This window comes from Rhinolophus hipposideros, assembly GCF_964194185.1.
Source record: "Rhinolophus hipposideros genome assembly, chromosome: 8".
NCBI classification, from domain to species: Eukaryota; Metazoa; Chordata; class Mammalia; order Chiroptera; family Rhinolophidae; genus Rhinolophus; species Rhinolophus hipposideros.
In genome coordinates, this window is record NC_138054.1 from 25930045 (window position 1) to 25947866 (window position 17822).

Sequence of the window (17822 nt, forward strand, 5' to 3'; positions counted from 1 at the left end):
CTATGCTAAAACTGTTTTGTTCCATCATATTGGGGAATTACATTCTTTTTAATGGCTGCATTGCATCCTGTTGTATGGTGGCGTCATAATTTATTTGCTCATAGTTTGATTGATAGGTATTGTGGTTAACACCATTTTTTTCCTATTAAAAGTAATCCTGTGATTAAGTTTAGGACATATATCCATGCTTACTTGGGTAAATAATTCTTTTGGACAGATTCCTGAGTCAGCCTGTGCACATGTGAAATTTTTATATGTAATTCCAAAATAGTCCTTCAACGTAGCTATAATTATGTATTTGAAAATGCTCACTTTATGCAAAGTATCAATGTTTTATAAATGAAACACTTCAGATTCAAAAGGTAAAAAGAAAAGTATAAGTGCCTATGTTCCTGTCATTCACCGTAAAACATAAAACATTGCTAATTCACTTGTAGTCATAGTGCTCTGCTCCCTCTCCTTCCAAACATAACATTACAGTTATGAATGTGTATGTATTCATAAATAATATAACATGCAGCCATATATGTTTCATACGGTAGTTAGCCTCCGACATCGTTCCCAAAGGCCCCCACCTCCTGATATGTATACCCTACTTTCTTCCCGTATTGAATAGGGCTGACTTGTGCAACCAATAGGATATTGCAGATCGAAGAGTGTGACTTAAAATGCTAGGTCATATAAGGTACTGCATTTTCTGTTTTGTTCAATTCTGTGGGAAGCCAGCTGCTGCGTTGTGATGTTACTCAGCACTCTTATGGAAAGGTCCTCGTGGTAATGACTGAAGCCTTCTGCTAATACCATGTCAAGGAGCCATCTTGAAGCACATCTTCCAGCCCCACACTTTCATATGACAGTAACACTGGCCAAGATCTTGTCTGCGACTTTTTTAAAGATCCTGAGCCAGAATCACCCAGTGAAAGTGTACTTTAATCCCTGACTTCCCGAAACTGTGAGATATAAATGTTTGATATATTAAGCTACTAGATTTGAAGATCATAGATGAAAGAGGTCGATATTTATAATAAATAGGTAGATATGGGAGCCTTGGTTGTGTATTTTTCACCCTATGCTTATGAATTATTTTCAAGGGAGACCAGGAAAGTGAGTCACTGGTATTTTTCAGATTATCAGATGGGGAAATCCCAAAACACTAGTGGGGATTTGGGTGTTGGGTGGCCAGAAACAATGACAATAGTAGTGCCTGCATCGTGAAGTGTGTATAATGCTATATCCTTAAACCCTCCTTCCCTCAATTTTTTGGAGGATTATCCTGCCCTTACTTGAATGTGTAAAAATAAAAGGGGATTAATAAATGGAAGAATTAAGATAATTGATTAAAGTTATTACACAATTAGATATTTGTAAGTATGGAAAACATTAGCTGATAAGGTCAACAATGGAATGACAAGCATGGGAATGATGGAGTGGGAGGAACACGGATCGGCTACAATCTTTTGTCAGTGTGACCAAAGCTATTTCACAATTACCTTTAAACCCTTTACTTCACCCAAAGATGCAGAATTAGTTGTCCCTCTTATGTGTTGCCATATTATCTTGTATGTACTTTTCTGTGGCACTTGTCACATTGTAATTGTGTCCATGTTTGTCTCCTTATACTTTGTTAGTCGTTCTACTTGAGGACAGGACAAGACAGGAACCATATGTTTTATTTTCCCACTCAATGCCTGCCTAGCTTTATCCTTGTGCTTAGTATTTTTTGAGTGAAATTGATAAGGCTCTCAGGGAGGTGATGAACGTGGAAGAAATATTAAATTTCTGAAGTTGAGATTTTTGAATCACCCTGTTTCTTCTGAATAATATTGTAAGCTTCTGAACTACTAATGCTACTTGGCTGTGGGAGTTTGGCACTGATTTTGAAGTCATAGCATTTGGCTTCTACTTTGCTATGGTTCTCTGGGACTTGGGTTAGGAAAAAATGTTTTCAGTAGATTTTAATTTCATACTTCTTCTGGGCATATGAATTGAAGCTAATTTGTTTCTTTTAATTTTTTCAAAATATGGAAGAATAATAAAAGTCCTAAAGGCCTTTCAATTGAGGGTTTCGCTGTTGTATGTTGCAGGAGGCAGTACTTAGCTACATTCTAATGGATTATTTTTATTTCTAGATTATGGAGAGACAATGTGTTACTGCAGAAGATAGTATACCTGATTTTAGAATTCTGGGTTTGAGTCTCACTTTTGGTATTTATTTGTAAATGTGAACCTTTCTGAACCTGTTTTCTTATTTGGAAAAATTCTTGATTCATTTCCATGAACTCCATCACCGCCTGCCAAATAACAACAAAATACTAGTTTTTCCAGTCTAAGTAAATGGCACCAGCTGGTTTTTCAAGTCAGGATAACACTGCACTCTTGATTCTTCTTTCACCCTCATTCTCTATGTCTACTTCATCAGAAAGTCATTTTGTTTCCACCTCCATAATGTTGTCATGCATACATCTAATTTCTTTGTCTCTGCTGCTCCCATCCACAGTAGCCTTAACCTTAATTATTTACAAATCACCTAGATTTCTGTAAGTCTCCTACTAGTCTCCCTAATTCTGCTCTTCTTCCACTATAATCTCTTGTTTACATAGGAGAGTACTCTTTATAAAACAAATCATATTATTATTCATATGTTTAAAACCCTACGTGACTTCCAGTTTTATTCCAAATAGATTGCAAATTCCTTTCTGATAAAACTTTTAATGTTTGGGTCCCTTTTCTTGTTTTATCTTTTCGTTCTTCACCTTAAACTACCATGCGTCAGTCATGATGGTCTTCGTTTTTTCAACCTGTGCTGTTCCATGTGGAGGCTACTCGCCACACCAGCTTCTGAGACTTGTACTGTGTGGCTAGTGGGAACTGAGATGTGTGTAAGTATGCAACACACACTGACTTTCAGACTTAGTATTAAAGGATGTAAAATCATGTTTTGGATATATCAGGTTAAATAAAAGATATAATTTCACTTGCTTTTACTTTTTAAAGTACAGCTACTAGAAATTTAAAGATAATTAATATGGCTTACATTTGCAGGTTACCTTGTATTTCTATTAGACAGCCCTTTTCTAATCTATCAAGTTTCGAAATTCTTCAGGGCCTTTGCGCATGTTGTTCCCTTTTTTTGCCTTACTCTTTGCACAGCTGCCATCTTCTTGCTCGTCTTCTAGGATCTTAACTTGAATGTTGCGTCCTTAGGAAGGCAGCCCTTAACTATCCTGTAAAATTAAGTTATTTGTTGATCTCATGTCATCTGTCCTTTGCTGCATTTGTTTGTTCACTGTTTGTCTGACTTAACTAGATCCGTGAGGGGAAAGAACATATGCTTCGTGTATAGTTTATGGCTATATGTTCATAAATATTCAGCACCCAGTAAAGTGCTCTTACAGAGTAGGTTCTAAATAAATGCTTGTCAAATGAGTAATACTGAAACACCGACTTCTGAGGTCTGTGGTCAGGATCAAATATGTGAAAATATTTTATAAACTATAAAGGGCTGTACCAATGTTATTTATATGTAACGAAACTGAAGAAATTGGTCATGTGCCTCCTGGGAAATTAAGATTCAATTGGATGAAGCATAGTCTGTGAATTTAGCCTGTGTTTTAGTGTGTTCTTCAAACTTTGCATCAGATAGTTTGACATAATATTACATGTATTGTGTGATCTGGAGCTTTTGGCAGCTTTTATGTTTTACAAATAATTCCACATGTAAGTGAAATCATACAGTATTTGTCTTTATCTGACTTATTTCACTTAGCATAATACCCTGTAGGTCCATCCATGTTTTCACAAATGGTGAGATTTCATGCTTTTTTATTGCTGACTAACATTCCATTGTGTTCACATATCCTACATCTTCATTATTCACTCATCTATTGGTGGGCATCTAGGTTGCTCCCATATCTTGGCTAACTAACACTGCAGTGAACACATGGGTGTATATGCGTATATCTTTTCAAATTAATGTTTTGTTTCTTTAGATAAATACCCAAAAGTGGAATTGCTGAATTGTATGACAGCTGTATTTTTTAATTTTTGGAGGGAACTCCATACTGTTTTCCATAGTGGCTGCAATAATTTACAACCCCACCAACAATGTATAAGAGTTCCCTTTTCTCCACATTTTTACCATCTCTTGTTATTTGTTGATATATTGATAATAGCCATTCTGACAGGTGTGAAGTAATATCTCATTGTGGTTTTAATTTGCATTTTCCTGATGATTAGTGATACCCATCATTTCATATGTCTGTTGGCCATCTGTATATCCTCTTTGGAGAAATTTCTATTCAGGTCCTCTGCCCATTTTTTAATCAGTTTTTTTTGTTTGTTTGTTTTTTGTATAAGCAAAGATTTATTTCTGGGCACTCTATTTTAGTCCTTTGATCTATATATCCAGTACCATGCTGTTCTGATTATCGTAGCTTTATAGTATAGTTTGATTATGAGGTGGCATGATACCTCCCACTTTGTTCTTTTTTAGCATTTCTTTGGCTGTTTAGGGTCTTTTGTGGTTTTATATAAATTTTAAGATTAGTTCTAATTCTGAGAAGAATGCCATTGGTATTTTAATAGGGATTGCATTGAATCTGTATATTGCTTTAGTTAGTAAGGACATTTTAATAACATTAGTCCTTTTAATCCATGAACAAGGTATATCCTTCCATTTATTTGTATCTTCTTCAATTTCTTGAATATCATATAGTTTTCAGAGTACAGGTCTTTTACTGCTTTGGTTAAATGTATATTGTATGCTTTTTGATGCAGTTGTAAATAGGATTGTTTTCTTAAGTTCTCCTGATTTTTGTGATTGGTGTATAGAAATGCAACAGATTTCTGTATATTGATTCTGTATCCTGCAACTTGACTCAATTCATTTATTAGTTCTAATAGTTTTTTAGTGGAGGCTTTCGAGTTTTACGTATATGTATCACGTCATTGGCAAACAATGAGAGTTTTACTTCTTTTCTGATTCAGATGCCTTTTATTTCTTTTTCTTGTCTGATTGCTGAGGCTAGGTTTTCTGATACTATGTCAAATGGAAGTGGTATTAGTGGCCATTGTTGTTTTGTTCCTGATCTTAAAGGAAAAGTTTCAGCTTTCCACCATTAAATATGGTATTAACTGTGGTTTTGTGATATATAGCCTTTATGTTGAGAAATGTTCCTTCTATGACCACTTTGTTGAGAGTTTTTATCACAAAAGGATTTTGAATTTTGTCAAATGATTTTCTGCTTTTGAGATAATCATAATTTTTATCATTTACTTGGTTATGTGATGTATCACATTGATTGTTTTACAGATGTTGAACTATCCTTGCATCCCTGGGATGAATCTCACTTGGTCATGGCGTATAATCTTTTTAATCTATTGTTGAATATGGTTTGCTGATACTCTGTTAAGAATTTTTGCATCTGTGTTCATTAAGGATATTGGCCTGTAATTTTCTTTTTTTCCAATGCCTTTATCTGGTTTTGGTATCAAGGTAATGCTGGTGTCATAGAATGAGTTTGGAAGCATTCCTTCCTCTTCAGGTTTTGTAATAGTTTAAAAAGGGTAGGTATTAGTTCTTCTTTAAATGTTTGGTAGAATTCACCTGTGAAGCCATCTAGTCCTGGACTTTCATTTGTTGGGATTTTTTTTGATTACTGCTTCAATTTCATTGCTAGAAATTGATCTGTTTAGATTTCACATTTCTTCCTGGTTCATTTTTGGAAGGTTATGTACTTTTAGAAATGTATCCATTTCTTCTAGATTGTTGAATTTGTTGGCATATAATTGTTTATAGTATTCTTTAATGATCTTTGTATTTCTGTGGTGTAGGTTGTAACTTCTCTTTCGTGTATGATTTTGTTTATTTGGGCTCTCTTATTAATGAATTTGGTTAAAGGTTTGTTAATTTTGTTTATGTTCTCAAAGAACTAGCTCTTAGTTTTATTGATCTTTCATATTTTTTAAATTTCTATTTCATTTATTTTTGCTCTGATGTTTTTTTTAATATACAAAATTTTTCTTTTCTTATTCTTATTTTTTTAAATTAAAGTTTATTGGGGTGACAATTGTTAGTAAAGTTTCATAGATTTCAGGTGTACAATTATTTTGCTCTGATCTTAACGATTTCCTTCCCTCTGTTTACTTTTGGGTTTGTTTTTCTTTTGCTAGTTCCCATTGACGTAGAGTTAGATTGTTTATTTATAGAATTACTTATTTTTCTTGTTTTTTGAGGTAAGCCTATATAGCTATGAACTTCCCTCTTAGAACTGCTTTTGCTGCATCCCATAAATTTTGAAGAGTTGTGTTTTCATTTGTTTCTAGGTATGTTTTTATTTCCTGTTTGGTTTCCTCTTTGATCCTTTGGTTGTTTAGTAGCATGTTGTTTAGTTGCTACATATTTGTTTCTTTTCCAGCTTTCTTCCTGTAGTTGATTCCAAGTTTCATGCCATTGTGGTCAGAAAAGAAGCTTTATATGATTTCAATCTTCTTGAATTTAATGAGGTTTGTTTTGTAGCTTAATATGTGATCTATCCTGGAGAATGTTCCATGTGTATGTGAAAAAAAATGTATATTCTTCAGTGTTTGGATGAAATGTTCTATAAGTGCCTATTAAATCAATCTGGTCTAATGTGACCTTTAATGCCATTATTTCCTTATTAATTTTCTGTCTTGGTCATCTATTCATTGATGTTAGTGGGGTTTTAAAATTCCCTATTATTATGTGTTTGGATTTCTCCCTTTATGTCCATTAATAATTGCTTTTTATATTTACATGTTCCTATATTAGGTGCATAGATATTTTCAATTGTTATATCCTCTTCACGGATTGACCCCTTTATATTATGTAATGTTCTTCTTTTTCTTGTTTTCTTTTTTTGTTTTGTTTTGTTTTAAAGTCTATTTTGTCTGATATGAGTATTGCTACTCCAACTTTCTTTTTTCTATTTGCATGGAATATCTTTTTCCATCCCTTCACTTTCAGTCTGTATGAGTCTTTCTGTTTGAAGTTTGTCTCTTGTAAGCAGCATATAGATGAGTCATGTTTTTAAATCCATTTAGCTACTCTGTCTTTTTATTGGAGCTTTTAATTCATTTACATTTCAATTAATTATTGATAAGTACACTTATTGCCATTATGTTAATTGATTTTTGCTTATTTTTATACCGTGTTTCCCCAAAAGTAAGACCTAAACAGAAAATAAGCACTAGCATGATTTTTCAGGATGCTCATAATATAAAATAAGCCCTAATGCATTTTTTTAAAGCAAAAATTAATAAAAGACCAGTCTTATTTTCGGGGAATTATGGTCGGGCTCATTTTACATTACGAGCACCCTGAAAAATCATGCTAGGGCTTATTTTCCAGTTAGGTCTGATTTTTGGGGAAACATGGTAGATCTCTTCCTTTCTTCTCTTGATCTCTTCCCTTGTGGTTTGCTCATTTTCTTTGGTGTTTTGTTTGGATTCCTTTCTCTTTATTCTTTGTATATCTTTTATAGGTTTTTGGTTTGTGGTTACCTAAGGTTTATGTATACCATGCTATAGCTATAACAGTATATTTTAAGATGGACCTGTGGAGGGCGGCATCTGATAAAGCACAGAAAGGATTCAACAAATAAGATTCCTGAGAAGTAGAAGGAAAACCCCAAGGATATGTTGTTGTAAAAGCTATGGGAGGAGAGTAAGAGAAGAAAAAAGGATTGTTAGAATGAAAATAGTTGCATTTATTGAGTGCTAAGCATATTCTGAGTGCTTTGTGTACATTTTATTTATTATCCCTATTTTGTAAGTTAGAAGCTGAGACTTGATGTCAGTAGTGAGTTGAGGAGCTGGGGTTGAACCCAGGTCTTTAATGTCAAAGCTGAGGTACTCAACCTCTAAGTGATCCTGCTTTGCAACAATATCAAGTGAAGTTATGTGAGATGAGGAATTATGGAAAGTAGTGATTAAATTGGGAGGGAAGGTAAAATTAGAAAGCCAGCCCAAGAAGTATAATAGCTGAATAATATACATTTAAGAAAGATATCGTCAAAGAAGTAAATCAAGAAAACTTCCCAAAACTGAAGGACACGAGTTTCTAAAGTAATAGGACCCAACAGAGTGCTAAGCACAATGGATTTAAAAAAAAAAAAAATGTTGAGGCATTTTATTGCAAACTTTCACAACTAAGGGAAGAAGTTCCTAGAGGTAAAGGGAGAAAGGGCTAATTAAAATTATTAGAGTGGTTTCAGATTCTTCAAGAATACTGGGAGGTAAAAAACAACTGAACGCAATATCTTCAAAAATGTGAGGGAAAATTATTTCCAATCTAGTTTATAATGCAGCCAAATTTTCAAGTGTGACAGTAGACTAAAGATTTTTTTCACATATGCAGTATCTCAAATTTACTTCTCATGCAATCCCGCTCAAGAAGCTATTCGAGGAGATACCCCACCAAAATGAAAGAATATACCAAGAAAAAGGAAGACTTGATGTTAGGACACAAGTTATTCAGCCCAGGAGAGAGGTGAAAGAACTGCCTGGATAACAGAGAAGGGAGATGCCTGGATGACAGTTGTGCACCAGGTGTGAGAACAACCAGTCCAGAACGGAACAAGTCAGGAGGTTTCAGAATGGACATACATCTTCAAAGATATAAAATTGATGGCAAATGTGATAAATGACTTGAGGAGATTTATAAAAGTGGATGAATTGGGGAACATTTGGGCATGAGTTAATAAGTACATATACCGCTAAGCAAACAAAATAAAAACATTAACTCAAGGGAATGTAAAAAGTTGGGCCAAGAAAGTAAAAGTAATCACAGCACACTTCATAGAATAGCTATTACTAAAGTTACATAGCTCTGTTAATGTATACACTGAATCTTGATTCAATCAAAAGTACGTTTTAATTATATAGAGATAATAGATGTAAGAAATATATATATGTAATGGTGGGCAAGGGGCAGATGACATGGGTGATGGGAAAAGAGAACTGAATTGTCCTTTTTCATTGTGGGAGGTCAACAGATAAAGTAAGTACTTAATTCTTTTTGGTCATAGGCCTCATGTAACTGATAAAAGTTTATAACTAAGGGGGAAAAAGGTGGTGAAATAGATATTAGCTAAAGGAAGGCAGGTATTAGTACAGGGTCTGTGGATGATGTGAACCTTCAAAAACTATTTATAAAATTTTGTTTACATGTGTACGAAGTTTTCATAGGGATTTGTGATCCCTAAAATGGCCAGATTTCTGCCTTCACAGGAGAGGGTGTAAAGTGGTATGGTGACGGTGGTGTTTTCAACATTCTCATAAGATGTGGTTGTTTTGGTGTTGAGTCTTGATTCATTTTTTTCTTCATTTATTATTTCACCATTTTATATGAAAAATGACTGTCTGGGAAACTACATACTATTTGATTTTTGGTCATTTATCAAAATAAATTGCCAAAGTATTGCTTTTTATCTTTGTGTTGCTTTTTGAGTTAATGTCTTCAGTTCTTTTAGTTCACCAATTTTCTCTTTATGTGTTGCTGATAACCTGTTTAATCCCCATCCTTCCATCCTCTCTTCTAATGTTTTTCCCCCATATCATTTATGACATATTTTATTTCCAGAAGTTCCATACTTTAAGAATCTATGTGATCTGTGTCAGTCTCCTATTCCTTGCTCATTAAAAAAAAATTCTCTTATATCTTTAAGCATTTTAGGAGCTCTTAGTTTATATTCTGTATTTGATAATTTCAGTAGTCGAAGTGTCTGTCAGTATTAATTCTGTTTGTTTCAGTTGTCATTTTTTGAGTTTTGTTTCCGTGTGTGCATTAAATTTTTGAATTGTGAGCTCATTTCCATCTGTGTCAAAATTGGTGGCTTGATTGTGCATTTTAAGTAAAAGGGCTTCAAGAACAGCTATGTGAACCTGAATTAGTATGGATATTTGGAAATCTGAGGTTGTGAGCCCAATTTTAGCAGGATGTAGACTGTGTATGAAAAGTTTGAATCTACATATTAGTTACCATTTGAATGCTTGGCAAACTATTTACAAATGCTTTCATGTGCTCTGAATAGGGAGAGAGTTTTCCCCTAGGAATCTGAAGTCAGCATGACTTGGCTAATTAAAATTAATATTTATTTACTAGTTAGTACTCTTCTGCTTATTTCATATATAGAACTTACTCTTCTTTTATCCCACTGACATTATTTGCTTTGACACTAGGGATATAGTGATGTTCAAGACACAGTCTCTTCTTGTGGGGAAGACAAGTAATAGACAAAACTGAGAAAAGCCTTAGTGAGAACTTCTGAATGCTCAGCCTTCATTCTTATTCTCATTATATGATGGTTGCCTTCTAAAAAGTTAAAAATTATAGGGTATATTGACAAGTAAAACGGGGTAGTACCTTATTCTGAGGGAGGTAAGAGACAAAGAGGTTTCGAAGTGAATGGAGACGTAAACAATGAATTTAAATTTAGATCTTTCGTGCTTCATTAAGGTGAGGCTGTTTGATTGGGACTGTGCAAAGAAATGCATGGTGAAGAAAGTTGAAGAAAGGCATGAATAGAGAAATATATTAGAAGGCATTAATAGTGATTGGAGATGAAGAAGGTTGTCAAGCATCGCCTGTAGCATAATCTGCTCTTTTTATTTCATGGAGAAATTTGTTCTGACCTATATATTTTTTAAAGGTTTTATTGGGGAAGGGGAACAGGACTTTATTGGGGAACAATGTGTACTTCTAGGACTTTTGTTTTTTCAAGTCAAGTTGTTGTCCTTTCAATCTTAGTCGTGGAGGGCGCAGCCCAGCTCCAGGTCCAGTTGCCGTTGCTAGTTGCAGGGGGTGCAGCCCACCATCCCTTGTGGGAGTCGAATCGCCAACCTTGTGGTTGAGAGCCCACTGGCCCATGTGGGAATCAAACCGGCAGCCTTCGGCGTTAGGAGCATGGAGCTCTAACCGCCTGAGCCACCGGGCCGGCCCCTCTGACCTACATTTTTACAAACAGTTTTCTTGACATAATTTACATACTGTACAATTTACCCATTTAAAGTGTATAACTCAATGGTTTTGAGTATTTTCATCATCATTGTCAATTTTAGAATATTTTCATCACTTCAAAAAGAAACCTTGTACCCTTTAGCTATCGCTTCCTGCCCCTCCATCCTTCCCAGCCCTAAGCAATCACTGATCAACTTTCTGTCTATAGATAATGCATATTCTGGACATTTCGTGTAAGTGGAATATATGTGGTATTTTGTGACTGACTTCCTTTATTTAGCATAATGTTTTCAAAATGAACCCATGTTATAGAATGTAGCAGTACTTCATTCCTTTTTAGAGCTGTGACTTAATTTTTTTAAATACAAATTTAATTGCAAACTGCTTACACCATTGAACTAAGCTCTTTTGGATATCTTATTGTAATGTTCCTACTTTATTTTAGTCACTTGTCTTAGTGAAAATATATTTTTAATAAAGTTGTCAACTTAATGATACCCTGTATTACTCATAAAACAAGATTATTATTTCAAGAAAATAGCCTAGTTATTAAACCAAAGGCTTCCTTGAATATTTTATTTTTTGGCATTACTTTAGCATACTAATCAAAATGTCATTTTATTAGCAGTGAAAAGTTATTACATGATTTAAATGTATTTGACTCTGAGCCACAAATCAATGATAAATTTTCCTAGCTTAATTAAATGCTGTCTCTCAGGCCTCCGGGGCATTAATGTAATTTTCTGGTTCTAATATTTACTTATATTTTCTTGGTATCTTCTGCCTACCCATAGTACACTAAAGGTATATTAAAAGTATTTTCTCAACTCCATGAGTCCTCCATCTCCTTAAAAAACAAAACAAGTTCAGTATGATGTCTTTACTGATATTCTATGCTTTTAGTTTCCTGGCTTTATTTTAAGCATTGTTAAATATTTTAATATTGTTTTGTGAAGTAATATACTGTTCCGTTTATTATAGCTGTGTCACAAACCACCATAAAACTTAGTAGCTTGAAACAATCATTTTAGCATGTGCATGGATTCTGTGGGTCAGGCATTTGGGCAGAGCGTTGTGAGGACGGCTGGTCTGTGCTTCGTAATGCCTGGGAGGACTCGGTGCCTGCCACTGGCTTTATGTGGCGCCTGGAATCATTTGGTGGTGTATTCGCATTCATGTCTGATGTTGACGCTGGGACTTCAGCTGGGTTCTTAGCCAGAATACCTCTATTTGGCCTCTCCATGCGGTTTCTGTGTGGGCTAGTTTAAGCTTCTTAACAGCATGGTGGCTGGGTTCCAGGAATGAGCCACGGTAACCACTTGTGATGTACACTGTTGGTTGAGACAGTCAAAAAGCTCTGATCAGGTTCAAGAGGAGGGGACACAGAATCCACTACTCAATGGGAAGATGCGGGATAGGCAGTGTGGCCATGTATGGGTTGAATTGTGTCCCTCCCCAAAAGATATGTTGAAATCTTAACCCCCAGTACCTCACAATATGACTTTAGTTGGAAATAGGATTGTTGCAAAGGTAATTAGAGGAGAAGACACAGACACCTGAGGTATGAATGCCATGTGACAATGGAGGTGGAGAGAAGTGCTTGAAGTGCTGCAGCTGCGAGCCAAGAAATGATAGGATTGCTGGCAGACCACCAGAAGCTAGGAAGAGGCGAGGAAGGAAGCTTCCTACAGATTTTAGAGGGGGAATGATCATGCTGATGCTTTGACTTTGGACTTCTAGCCTCCAGAACTGAGACAATACAGTTCTGCTGTATTAAGCCAACCAATATGTGATGCTTTGTTACAGAAGTTCTAGGAAGCTAATATAGGCTATCTTTGGAAAATACACTCTGCTACAGATGTGATGTAAAAATTATTCTATAGCTTTTTCTCTTCTCCATTTGTATCTGGTATTGATATCTATTTTTCTCATCTGTACTTTTTTATTGCCAACAGAAACTTACCAGGAGGGGCTGTTTTAATAGCCATCAGCCTAATATAAATGTTAACATTTTTTGGTGACTGAGTACAAAACATTAAAAATTATTAGTGTATATAGCTGCAAAAGAAAGTTGGAATAGGAGTTACATTCATCGAAATATGCTGTTTAACAATCAAAATTAATTAAAAGTTATAAGGGAATATTAATCGAGTGCCTACTGTTTACATAGTGTTGTTCTTAAATCATCAAGATTTAAGAAAAGAGTAGTATCTTTTACCTATTATACTATTTTTGGGTTACAATATGAATATATATGAAAAAATGTTTTTACTTCTTAAGTAACTAAGAGGTAGTACATCTAAGTAGTTAGTGCTGTAACAATATAAGGATAATATGACATACACCATAGGGTTGTAGAGGTTACATTAGGTGATGATATCAAGTATTTGAGTGTGAGTGCTCAGTAAATATTAACTGTTATCTTTATTAATGAATGTAACATTATTTAATATAGATGAAAATTACCAAAGAAATGGAGAGAAAAGTGAGATAGAGCATGCAGTTACTTACACTTTAAAGAATGAGTACTGCATGTTATCCTTTACCTATATTGAATCTTCTGCTGGGTTTAGGTGGAGGAAGGGGGCAGGGAGAGGGATAGAGAGAGAAAGAGGGTCATGTGTGTGTGTTCAGGTGAGGAGGAAAGCCTTGGGCAACCCATGAGGAGAATACTATCTGCTAAAATAGTCTGGGTGGGATTTTAATTTATGTATATGTTGGGATTTAATTTGTGTGTGTATGAATTGCTTTTTATAACCAAGGTTGGCTGAGAATATGCTGATTCAGAAAATAATTTATCATGCTTTAACTATTTACCTATTGCATAAAATTTAACTTCTTAAAGCACATAAAAGTATTTCGTAGTTTTCAGCTTTTATATGTCTGACTTCACAATCAAGCTCTTTCTATGACAGTTTTTAAAAGTACAATCTGTTAAAAATCTATTATACCTTCTTTATTAACTCATCATTAGGAATGTTTAGTTTTATATAATCAAATATGGTTATTGTTTACATTATTTTTCATTCCCGAAGTGATAATGCCTTGTTTGAATATTATTTATATATAGTATGTCAGCTTAATTTAGTGTATCCATATCTGTTTAGAAGGTTGGTATGATTTATGACAAATATATAGATTTATGTACAATTCATTGAATGTTAGAGATAGGAGTGATCTTAAAGGTTTTTCTAGTTCTGGTTGCCGACTTAAAACAGAAACACACCTTCATCCAACTCTTGACATACGGCTCTAATAGCTGCTTTATTGTAACTATTGATAGGGAATGCCTACCCTTTTTAAGTATCCCATTCTCCCTTGAACAGTTCTATTTGAAAATTGTACCTTCAATCTGTCTCACTGTGTTAGCTCACCCGTTTATCATTATTTTGCTCCTCTAGAACTAGAACCTCGTCTATAAAAACACCCTTTAGTGATTTGAAGACAGATATCATGGATCTAAGTACATCTTGTTTATGTCAAGCAAACCCAGTTTTTGTTGAATTGTTGTTAGTCATGTTACAGAATTTCCTTATGCTCATCACCTAATGGACATGTTTGAATTCCTTGGTTTTCAAATGTTTTTGACTACAACCCCAATAAAAAATACATTTTATATCTCAACTTACTACACCCATATATATACATACATGTAAGTACATAGCTTTAATACATATATGTAACTGAAACAAAAATTTCATAAGACAGTATATTTTTACACTGACATTTTCCATTCTTTTTCATTATTAAAAAATGCTAGTGTTACCTATTAAATTGATTTTATCACTCTCTGATGGATTTCAACCAATAATTTGTAAAACACTGATCTAGTTTTTAATCATGTGGCAGAATTGAAACAGTTTTCAAAAGCTGGATGTTAGGATAATTATTGCTAAAACAGATTTTACCTTGATCACCTCAAAGAGAATATTCTGATGGTGGTTTTTCAGTAAAACTTAACAGGATTATCAAGTTCTTGGTAACAAATACCATAAAACTACAACACATGCAACTCTTATTTTTCTCCTTAGGTGGCGACAGACAAGGTTGCAGAAAAGCTGAGTTCTACTCTCTCATGGGTGAAGAACACGGTATCACACACAGTCAGTCAGATGGCCAGTCAGGTGGCAAGTCCATCTGCTTCATTACATACTACTTCGTCATCTACGACGCTGTCAACGCCAGCCCTCTCACCCTCTTCCCCGTCACAGCTGAGTCCAGACGAGGTAGAACTCCTGGCTAAACTGGAGGAACAGAACAGGTGAGTGAAGTTGCTTGGCTTTTCTCTCTCCGGTTATGAGGACTCAACTATTTCTATGTCTTCCATAGTCAAAATTTTAAATATTTACTCATATTAAGAATGTTTATTTTCTAGTTTTGGCTCCTTGTTCATCAACGTTGCTTAACAAAAGTATTCAAGTCTTTTTTGGAGGAGTTAGGCTAAAATTGTCTGCTGACTCAGATAGCTTTAGATATTCTCTTAATATAGAGTATTTCCTAAATTCTTCCTGAATTTTAGAAAAAATTTAAAAACATAAATGGAAGTACCATTTTTGTTTTAAACTCTCTAAATAGTCCCCTTTTGTTAATGTAAAATAATTTAATTTTGGACGGATATCTAGTTTGTAATTTAGAGTGGGAAATCTCTTCATAAATTTATTCATGGATGGCAAAGTATCCTTTTCTGTCAATGGGTATGAAATAGAATAGTTTATTCTGCCAGGAATGTGTACTCTGGACTCTGTGTGCCCCTTTATATTATCAGAAGCTCTCGAGGGCATCAGCTACAAAAGAATTATTGAGGAGCAACCTTTTGTATTCTGTCAAGATCTATAACACCGCTGGCTTTAACGGTAATAACAGAGATAATTTCTAACAGCCTTTTTGACATATAATTGACATAATAGAAAAGTTCACATACTTAATAATTTGATAAATTTGACTTATGTTAAATTATCACCAAAATCAAGAAAATGAACATATTCATATTCCCCTTCTTATTCCCGGGCAGCCATTGATCTGCTTTCAGTTACTGTAGATTGTTGCCTTATAGCTGCTGAATCGTCTGTTCCCTGCGCCTTCCCCATGACATCACAAGGAAGTGTCTCGGAAAGCTGAGACCTGATGGAATAATGTCGGTAAAGCTTCCTTGGGGGAGTGTCCCGGAAAGCTGGGAACCAATGGAATAATATCTGTCAGGCTGTCTTATCTGATGGTTTCAGTACAGTGATTCCATCCCCTGGGGTTATGCGTGTGTGTGAAGGCACAGGACACATTGGAGCACAATGGGGACTTTCGGGAAGAACAGCCAGTCAGGCATGTGACTCATGGACCATGGAAAAATCAAACTTTACTTCCTTGTATAATTACTAACAAAAGCCATGTGTTGGCCCGATTCAGGGTTCAGTCCTTGAGGCTTGAGTCCCTTGGCCCCACTTGCACTCTACTCGTAGCTACTGTATTTCTTAACCCTGCGCTGCCCTTCTCGCTTCCCACTGCTCTTGTTGTGCTGATGGGACAGTAAATTAGTTTGCATTTTCTAGAATTTTATAGAAATGGCATCATCCAGTATGTACTCATTTTTTATGGATTGTTTCACTCAGCATAATTATTTTGAGATTCATCCATGTTGTAGCATGTTGAACTATATGAATAGTTCATTTCTTTTATTGTTTAGTAGCATTCCATTGTATGGGTGTACCACAGTTTACCTGCTCACCTGTTGTTAGGAAATGCTATACACATTTGTATATAAACTTTTGTATCTATGGATGCTTTCATTTCTCCTGGGCAAATACCTAGGGATGGGATGGCTGGTTTATATGGTAGGTGTACATTTAACTGTCAAATGGTTTTCTAAAGGTTCTATACTTTTCACATTCCCACCATCAGTGTATAAACATTTCCTAAAAACAAAAAAACAAAAACCAAAAAATAACATTTTCTGTATATCCCTACTAACACTTGGTATAGTCAATCTTTTTTAATTTTAGCTATTCTAATAGGTCTTGGTATCTTTTGGGTTTTTAAAAAATTTTCAATTATACTTGACATACACTATTACATTAATTTCAGGTGTACAACGTAGTGATTAGACATTTATAGATTTCACGAAGTAATCACCCCAATAAGTAATACTCATCTGACCCCATACATAATTATTATAATATTGTTGACCAAATTCCCTATACTGTACTTTACTTCCCCATGACTATTTTTATAACTGGCAATTTGTACTTCTTAATTCCTTTCACCTTTTTTACTCATCTCCCCAACCCCACTCCATCTGGCCACCATAAATTTGTTCTCTATATCTAGGAGTTTGTTTCTGTTTTTTTTGTTTATTTTGTGTTGTAGATTCCAGATGTAAGTAAAATCATTTGATATTTGTCTTTCTTTGTCTGACTTATTTCACTTAACATACTAATACCCTCTAGGTCCATCCATTGTTGCAAATGGTAAGATTTCATTCTTTTTCTTATGTCTGAGTAACATTCCATTGTATAAATATACCACATCTTCTTTATCCAGTTGTCTATCTTTGGACACTTAGGTTGCTTTCATCTTGGCTATTGTAAATAATGCTGCAATGAACATAGGGGCATATATGTTTTAAAGTTTGTGTTTTGGATTTCTCCGCATAAATATCCAGAATTGGGATTGCTGGGTCATATGGTAGTTCTATTTTTTTATTTTAGTTTTTGAGGAAACCATACCGTTTTCCATAGTAGCTGCATCAGTTTGCAATCCCATCAACAGTGCATGAGGGTTCCCTTTTCTCTACATCTTTGCCAACACTTGTTTGTTGATTTATTGATGATATCCATTCTGACAGGTGTGAGGT

The 17822-nt window shown here is 34.8% G+C and overlaps 1 protein-coding gene across 3 annotated transcripts in view; it reads left to right on the forward strand.

Moving 5' to 3' along the window:
• EVI5 (ecotropic viral integration site 5) overlaps positions 1–17822 on the forward strand; it is a 223736-nt gene that overhangs the window by 39892 nt on the left and 166022 nt on the right. For all 3 annotated transcript variants that reach the window (XM_081056253.1, XM_081056254.1, XM_081056255.1), the window contains exon 2: positions 15010–15239. In XM_081056253.1, coding sequence (XP_080912379.1) covers positions 15091–15239 — 149 coding nt within the window. In that variant the 5' untranslated portion in view covers positions 15010–15090. The remainder of the gene's footprint in view (positions 1–15009; positions 15240–17822) is intronic.